At 37.0% G+C, this 9512-nt stretch overlaps 1 protein-coding gene across 3 annotated transcripts in view; it reads left to right on the top strand.

Moving 5' to 3' along the window:
• LOC144967052 (synaptotagmin-7-like) overlaps positions 1–9188 on the top strand; it is a 684381-nt gene extending 675193 nt beyond the window's left edge. For all 3 annotated transcript variants that reach the window (XM_078903835.1, XM_078903834.1, XM_078903836.1), the window contains one exon: positions 8504–9188. In XM_078903835.1, coding sequence (XP_078759961.1) covers positions 8504–8808 — 305 coding nt within the window. In that variant the 3' untranslated portion in view covers positions 8809–9188. The remainder of the gene's footprint in view (positions 1–8503) is intronic.
• The last annotated feature ends 324 nt before the right edge of the window (positions 9189–9512 follow it).

Raw genomic sequence — 9512 nt, 5'->3', positions numbered from 1 at the left:
TGTTGTCATACATTGGAAAACGATATCCTTTAATATAAATTACACACACATTGATATTGATATATATATATATATATATATATATATATATATATATAATATAAATTGTCACTCACATTATATAATATGGCCAAGACATACGTTTCTGTGGCTATCGTCCACGTCTTCAGTCGGCATAATATGTCCGAAGAAAAAAAAAATTCCGTTTGAGGTGTTTAAACTCCTATATATATATATATATATATATATATATATATATATATATATATATATATACGATATATATGTATATTTACATATTCTGTAATATTATATAATAGACAAACCATATCGTCTGAAAACTGTAATATGTCGGTTAAACCTGGTACATAGAATTGAGATTTTAAGCTCAACTTGTGCATTTTGAATGAGAATAAATTATGCTTCTTTTGATGAGAATGAGTTGTGTCTCTTAAACTTCGAGAAGCTTTAATTTCATAATTCCGATCATAGCATTTTGACTTTAATCTCAGTTTTCTTTATCTAGAATTATATAAATTGTAAAAACAAAAATCATGAAATAATAGCGCTCAACTTTTTGATAAAAGGATCTATTTATAAAAAATGTCAAGTACAATTATGATCAACTTCTACAATATTGTTTCGAGCACCCGCTCCTGATGAGAGCGAATGCTCGAAACAATATTGTAGAAGTTGATCATAATCGTACTTGAAATATTATTTATATATATATATATATATATATATATATATATATATATATATATATATATATATATATATATATATATATATATCGTCTTGATGTTCATCTTGGCAGTCAGGACTCCCGACTCATTATTGTACTTGTAAATCAAGCCAAAAATGTAACTATCGAAGGGGGAATCGGATAGTAATTCGGTATTCGACATCGGAATCGGAATCGTCCTAAATTTGTGAACCAAATCATATATTATTATTTATTTGTGGGGGATTTTTTATATATGTGTGTGTCTGTGTGTGTGTGTGTGTGTGTGTGTGTGTGTTCCTGGTTCTATCTGTAGAGAAGTAGTTAAAGAATCCGATCACACAAAACAAAAAGGCGTCCATGAAATCTGGGCATAATAATAATATAGTGAAAAAGGAATACGTAGGCTACTTCTGTCTTTAGTTTTCATCAACTAAGTACATTATCTCGTTGAGCATACCCCAGGAAAATAAGCCTAGTAGAGAATCGTTTTGGTGTCATGTGAACAAGGGGACAACTCCACATGAGTTTTTGTGTTCCAATCCAGTGAGGAAAATGATCATCAGCCAATATCATCTTGTACCTTCAAAGTTAGACTGCTGCAATACGCTTCAACAGTCGTAACGTCACTTCCTTCCTAATGACGCATGGTAACTTAGTAACACTGGCTCTAAACTGTCGGAACAATGGCCGACGCCCGTATGAAATATTTCCCCGGCGAGCAAAAAAGCGTATCCAGAGGGAAAAGAACCCATAAATTTGATCGTGTTTTGACTTTTACACATTCTGATCACAAGGCATATGAAAAGTTCTAACCAGCATGAAGAATAAAAAGTAATGATTTTCTTTGTTTAGAACCAAGATGGCCGCCGTTGCCGGGCGGCGTGACATCAGACTATTGAATCCAATTCATTACTAGTAAATGAAACGAAAGAGAAAACAAACAGACCCCAATTTGTTCATAACAACAACCACAAGGCTTGTTTTCAAACAATCTAAATTTTCTCAGCAATTAATTCGCCTCCTTTGAGAGGTTGCTTGGCCGCCTGTGGAGAAGAGAATCGTTTATAACATTGCTACGAAGTCCCAGGTTTGAGAGTTTTTGCCAAGATGAGGGTCGATATATGAAGGACGAGTTTCTGGCCAAATTTTTAAATATGGGTTTTTCCAGAGTACGGCCGAAGTGGTGACAAGCTCAAATTAGTCAAACCTGAGACGTTTCGCAACGTTGCAATGTAAAGCGCTTAGTTTAGTGTCTGTCTAGACGGATTAAAGCTCTACAATAACTGCTATTTTATTATCGTTGATCGACCAATCTCCTCATAACAGTTTTATATCGGACTGATATTGATTCTATAAATTGGATTTTTTTTAGCCAAAAATAGGAAACTTGAGTTAAATTGACGAATGTTATTGAGTAGAATGAATATAATTTTTTTTTTTAATTTAATTAAATTCACTTTATTCATCCCATAGGGGAAATTTGTGTCTAGGGTCTATTCCAAGGGAAGACTGCAATAACCCAGACGTCAGCCGCATTGCAGCGCCGCAAATGGAGCTAGGGCGAGATGACTTGCTCAATGCCACAAAGAGCAGTGGCGGGTGATCGAACTCGGCACCTTTCGGGTACGAGGCAAAGACCGCACCGCTGAATCGCGCTATAGTTTTATAAAGTTCATAATCCAGAAATATTAACTTTCAAATCGGTTGTTGATGTACGCTTAGTTTTCGGATAATACCAGTTTGACGTGCTGGTCACAAATAGAAAAATGGAAATAGAAAGTAAATGTGTGTGAAAGAGAGGAGAATAGGTGGAGAGAAAAAGAAAGAGAGATTAAAGACAGAGAGAGAAAAATGAAAGAAAGAGATAGAGAAAGGGAGAAAAAGAGAGAGAGAGAGAGAGAGAGAGAGAGAGAGATATGGGGGATAAATGAAGAAAAAGATAAAGAGATCAGAGAGAGCGTATTCAGGAAGAGAGATGAAACATGAAATAGAGCGAGAATATATATATATATATATATATATATATATATATATATATATAATGTTTGTGTGCTTGTGTGTGTGTGTGCGTGGGTGTATATGTGTGTGTGTGGGTGGGCAAGAAAGACAGTCAAGAGAAGTGGTAGAGGGATAGAGAGAGAGAGAGAGAGAGAGAGAGAGAGAGAAATGAAAAAGAAAGGTATTGTGTATAGTATGTGTCTGTATGTGTGTAAGAGACGAGACAGAGAAAAAGAGAGATAGAGAGAGAGAGAGAGAGATAGAGAGAGAGATAGAGAGAGAGAGAGAATAGAGTAATAGAGAAGAGAGAGAGAGAGAGAGAGAGAGAGAGAAGAGAGAAATAGAGAAGAGAGAGAGAGATAGACAGAAGAGAGAGAGAAAGAGATTGAGGGAGAATCTCGTGAGAGCCATTCCAGAGATGTAAATTGCTGCCTGACAACAATTAAATTGGCTGCCTTGCAAAGTAATGTCAAAAATTGCTCCCAACGGAGGGCCAAAAAGCAATACAAAATATGGTTCAATACGTCGCTGGTGGCTTACGATTTCTCTTATTATGGCCTCTCTTTTTTTTTTTCCTTATTTTTTAATATTATTTTTCTGTTTTCTGTGTGTTGTTTTATTTTTTTTTTTTTTTTTTTTTTTTTTTTTTGCTTTTATTTTTTGTGTTGTTATTTTTTTTAGGGGTGGGTTTGTTGGAGGGGTTGGTTTGAGATTTTTATTTGTTATGGCATTTGTTTTGTTTTTATGATTGTATTTTTTTGTCTGTGTTGTTGTTGTGTGTGTGTGTTGTTTTGTTTTGTTTTGTTTTGTTTTGTTTTGTTTTGGTTTTTTTTATTTTGTTTTTTTTTTTTGTTTTGTTTCTTTTTTGTTTTTTGTTTTGTTTTGTTTTGTTTTTTTTTTTTGTTTTTTTTTTTGGGGGGGGGCAGTTGTTGGAGGGATTTTTGGTTTGTTTGGGGTTTGTTTGTTGTTTTGTTTTTTGTTGAGATTTTTGTTTAATTTTTTTATGATTGTATTATTTTGATTTATTTGTTTTTGGTGGGGGGGTGGAGGGGGGGGGGTTGTTTTGTGTTTTGTTTTGTTTTCGTTTGTTTTTTTATCTTGGGTTTTTTATTATAATTATTTCTTCGTGTGGGTTTTATGCTGGGTTTTTTATTGGGGGGGGGGAGGGGTTTGTTGTTGTTTTTTTTTTTTGTATGTATGTTTGATATTGTGTTTGTTTTAGTTTTTCTCCTCTTTTTTTATTTTACCATTACTTCAGTTTTTTGTTGTCTCTTTGTTTAAAAGTAACGGAAAATATTACAAGAATGAAAGGGATGAGTCAGTCAGACTGGAGAAAAAACAGGCGACAATATCAAAACAAGTTATGGCAAAATGCGGAAGTTGCCTCGGATAAAATATCTGGCTATTCAAAAATTAAAAAAGAGAAATTTGTCTCAGATCATAATTTCTCTTCTTTTGAATTTTGCGTTTACAGATCGAGACATTTTGACCTCGCTTAGTGATGAGCAGTGAGGCGTCTTCCAACCCCCCCCCCCCCTACTTCCCCATCCCCGTATATCTGTACTGGTTATTTCATCTAGTGGTATCACACTCGCTTTCTGATCGGAAGGTCCTGGGTTCGAGTCTCGCTCGGTGCATAGTTGAGTCCTTGGAAAAGGCTCTTTACTTACAATCTCTCACCGTACTCAGGTACCTGGTCATTAACAGCGTTGTCTCTGTCGAGAAAAAAATGTAATATCGCCTAACAGGCAGCATGTCTCGTCCTACATGTTAAGTGTTGCTGTTGTTCAGGGACCCCTTGTAAAGTACTTTGAGCACGTTTAGTGGATATTGCGCTGAAAAAAAGCCCAACTTCATGGGGTGTCATGTGATGTCCCACATGTAAAGTGTTATGAAAGAGGGATAATGGAGAGGCTTCGGATAGGAACAATATAAGCAATGGACGTTTCGGGTACAACCTTCGTCAGCACAACAATAAACAAATAAACGTTGAAAACAAATAAAATGAAATGGAGTATTAATTGTATCGTCTGTACTCAACGATGGTTGAAGTGTGAATGAATCGTTAGCGTGGCGTGGGTTTGTGAGTCGAGAGTCCCAAGGGTGTGATAAAAATGATAAGGCCAGTGAGAGATGTGAACTTTCTAGAAAATAATGGAAGATAAAAGACATAAAAGAAATATAATAGGAGTAGTGGGAATAGAGGTAGTAGCAGTAGTAGTAGTAGTAGTAGTAGTAGTAGTAGTAGTAGTAGTAGTAGTAGTAGTAGTAGTAGTAGTAGTGGTAGCAGTAGTAGTAGTAGTAGTAGTAGTAGTAGTAGTAGTAGTAGTAGTAGTAGTAGCAGCAGACACGTCCATTGTCTGTAGTGTTCCCATCGGGAGCCTCTCCTTTATCACTCTTTCGTTAGTATAATGGAGCCCAGAGAGATCTGTCGTTCAGGTCCTAGTCGTGCTATCTTCAAACTCTCGGAGTTATTATAGCGCTATATAAGTTTTCAGCATTATTACATATAAGACTATTTCTACCTGATATTTCCAAAGTGTTTTTACTGGTTCTGTATTCACTAACATCTTTGTTTTTATTTTGTTGAGCTCATTTGCATTTTATGTCAGTCATTTCCATTGTGTTGTTGTCTCCCCTACTATCGAGGTAAATAACAATTCCCAGGCATAAGACGTGACAAAATTTGAAATTTGTCCTCCGTTTTTGCATCTTATCTGGTCCAGGAAAGCAGAAGTCGTATACAGACCTACATAGTACTACGAACAATTCGTAGAGATACGCATTTTTGTCTCCAGCTACAGGACTACATTCACCTCTTTGACTCAATAAATCCTGTTGAAAAGGAAAGTTTAGTTTCTCAGATCCTATAGATAGTATGCGCTTGGCTAAGGAGCTCATAACATTGGCATCCGGAAGTATAACGGACCAACACACAAAACTGTGTGTATCCATGAACGTTTATAGTCAGGTTAATACAATTCAGTGAGCATTACTCATAAACGCGGATGGCAAAAAACAATAACAAAGACCTGAGTGATGTCATCTTCGTACTATCTATATCCAAGACTTTGGAGCATTTTTTGACCATGCTGAGAGCAATACGATTCAATAGTCTGATGTCACGCCGCCCGGCAACGGCGGCCATCTTGGTTCTAAACAAAGAAAATCATTACTATTTAATTTCCATGCTGGCTAGAACTTTTCATATGCCTTGTGATCAGAATGTGTAAAATTCAAAACATGATCAAATGTATGTGTTTTTTTTTCCTCTGGATACCCTTTATGCTCGCCGGAGAAATATTTCATACGGGGAAGTGACGTTACGACTGTTGAAGAGTATTGTTTGTTTCTAAAGCTATTTACCCCGAGTGGTGTCCGGGGTCTCTCAACTGAGAGGGTCAAGAATAGCCCAACGCCAAGCCAGCGTGTCGTAAAAGGCGACTAATGGTGTGTGATTCCCCCATCTTTGAGTCACCTGGTCCTCCAGGTTGGGGGTTTGCAAAGGGTTAACACCCCTTTCCGTTAAACTCAAACCGTTATAGAAACGCAGACAGACAAAACAAATCCTTGTTTTAGCTTGGGCGACCGAAGAGTTTCTGGAATTACAGAATTTATGAAGGACAACAGACAAAGCCGAAAGGACTCTGCTGACCCAATGACGTCTTCGCCAAACAAGCAGCTTCGAATTGCGTCGTGGAAAATACGAATTTTTGACATTTCAGGTTGGCAGCTCTGGGTATTGGAAAACAGATCATCATTATCATTGGCACATTTGCCGGTCTGCTTTATAGACGTGTTGTTTTCGCCAGGAATCAATATTGCTTCCTGTTTGGGTCACTGATGGCCTGGTCGCTGGAATTGGGTTGGATATTGAAAATTGAATGGATTTAAAAATGAAACAATGTTTCATCTGTTGTTTTTGGGTGGTGCATTATGGGAGGGAGTGGGGGGGGGGGGGGTAGAATGAGAGTGCGTGGGAGATAATCGGAATGCGCTGCGCACACACGCACACACACAGAGAGAGAGAGAGAGAGAGAGAGAGAGAGAGAGAAAGAGAGAGTGGGAGAGATAGATTCACACAGATATAGAGAGAAATACATTTTTTTCAGATTGTAAGAAATAGAATAGATATATGTGACCAGTCATCTCAAGACTGTGTTATATCCTGGTGAACTTGATGCCTAAAATTGAATTTTTAGCCTAAATTTTAGAAGTGGATTAAGATGGATGCCTTTACTGAGTACAGCGAGTTTGTTTGTTTTTTAATTAACTCCGAAAAAAAAAGAAAATAAAGAAATATCCTAATTTTTATCATTTCGTCTTTGATCAGTAAACTGCCGTACTCTGGAAATACATGCATTTAAAAATTGGGCCAGAGATTTCGTCCTTCAAATATCGATCGATTTAAATCGACTTCGACATCAGACTATTGAATCCAATTTGGAGGTTCGACGATTTCTGAACAATGAACTCTCAAAGTGATTGATTGGACACACTATAATATGAATGATCGTCTATTACTAAGCTGCACCCCCCCCCCCCCCCCCGACCCCTTTCCCGCCAATAAAATATTGTCTAGTCTCACTTTTTATCCGACCAGTTTTTTAATAGAGACACAAAGAGAAGGATGCGTTGTAATAAAAAAAATAAGGTGTTTCATCAGTGACGGCAAAATCGTGACACATCTTACAGATAATAATAATATAATTGAAGCCATTGAAATGATCCCCAAATTAGGGTTGTGTTTTATCTCATGACCGACCGTGCTTGTGTGCTTCTGGCCACCAAGGAAGTCAATTCTTCGTTCTCTCCCATCCAACTTTTTTTCTTCTCCTTTACAACCTTACTATATAATTCACCCGTCACGGAATGCCTCAATTTGGTGTTAAAATTGAGCTTTTATATAGCGCAATATCCACTAAATGTGCTCAAAGCGCTTTAAAAGGGGTCCCTGGTCAACAGCAAGATTTAACATTTAGGACGGGACATGACGCCTGTTAGACGATGTTATAATTTTTTCGGACAAAGTCAACGCTGTTAACGGCCAGGTACTCATTTTACACCTGAGAACGGTGAGAGAATAATATGAGTAAAGAGCCCTTTCCAAGGACTCAACTATGCGCCGAGCGCGAGGCTCGAACCCAGGACCTTCCGATCCGAAAGCGAGTGTCATACCACTAGACCACATAGCCGCACCAAGAAGACTTTTGAATCACCCTGCACTATTATTATTAATTCAAAACCTTAAATTCAAGACCATCTATTGGCCCAAACGACCATTATTTTGAATACAATGAATCTGCGATGCGATTTATTGACGATTGGAGACCAGGATCGAAATGTTGATGGATTATTTAAACGTTCATTTCATTCTACTCCAGACATAGACATCGAAATGTCAAAATCTGTCTTTCTATTTTTATTGGTTAGTTGTTGTTGTTTTGTTTTGTTTTTCTTGTTTTGTTTTTGTTTGTTTTTAATTAATTGTTTGGCGGGGGGGAGGGGGTCTATTTTGTTTGTGTTTCTTTTTTGCTCTGTTTCGTTTTGTTCTGTTGTTTTTTTTCTGGGTTGTTTTTTTTTTTTTTTTTTTTTTTTTTTTGGGGGGGGGGGACTTTTTGGTTTCATTTGCTTGGTTTGATTTGGGTTTTTTGTTGTTTTGTTTTTGTTTTGTATTGTTTTTTCTCCTTCCTTTTTTTTTGGAGACATAAAACAAATGATCCTAATGTTTCTACTATAATATCTCATTTCTCTTTTCTTTTCTCTTCACTCCAGACCCTTACGTCAAGGTGTGGCTATCCTACGGATCGGCAAGAGTGGAGAAGAAGAAAACGAACATCAAGATGCGGACTTTGAATCCCATTTACAATGAGTCTTTTATTTTTGACATTCCTTGGGAGAAGATTCGAGAAGCTAGTATGGAAGTCAGTGTGATGGACTTCGACAAACTAGGCAGGAACGAGCTGATTGGTCGAGTTATTCTGGGTTGCCGAAGCGGACCAATGGAAACTCGCCATTGGAATGATATGGTCTCCAAACCTCGGCAGCAAGTTGCCCAGTGGCATTTGCTGAAGGATTGATGATTATTTATGACGACAACACCAATGTTTATATTGTAAACAATTATCTAGTTGACACCACCTAGCGGTTGATTGAAAGAATGACGTCACTTTAGATAGATGTTTCGTTTTCTATCCATCGTCAGAGATATGGTAGCAGCAATATGCTTTTTTTTAATTTTTAAATTCCACCGATTAATTAAACTGTCGTGTGTCTATGGACTTTGGAATATTCTGGTAAACAGTCCTGTTGGTAGACAATTGCTAATCATTAATTTATTTGATTTGATGTTTATTTCAAAAATTCAGGATTTCTTTTCCTGGAGTTCTTACTGACGTTGGATTTGTTCGAATCAAGATAGTAAAAATGGAGCGCTGTTCTGCTATAATAATATGGAAAAGAATAGAGTGACAGTTGATGTTCAAAATTATATTTTAAAGACAAATGGATGTAAAATTCTGTAAACCTGCGGTAGTGATATGATGATATGTTCATTTTGAACGGAGGACATTTCTTCTATGAAATAGAAAAAGGTATCTTCACGTCATGCTTCAAAACACGTTGTCATGCAATGACCATGCTGTCATGTTGTCTAATTCTAACTCCTCGTTTTGGATTATTTGCCCCTGGATGATCTTTTTGGTTGGAGTTATGTTTCTTGATATCTTCGGGTATTCATGACGCATGGTATATTTGCACAGCACGGCCCTTGAGCTGCAGTGTA

The sequence above is a fragment of the Berghia stephanieae genome, chromosome 3 (assembly GCF_034508935.2).
Source record: "Berghia stephanieae isolate SIO BIC M18660-M18661 chromosome 3, UCSD_Bste_1.3, whole genome shotgun sequence".
NCBI classification, from domain to species: Eukaryota; Metazoa; Mollusca; class Gastropoda; order Nudibranchia; family Aeolidiidae; genus Berghia; species Berghia stephanieae.
This window is presented reverse-complemented; position numbering and strand designations above follow the sequence as displayed.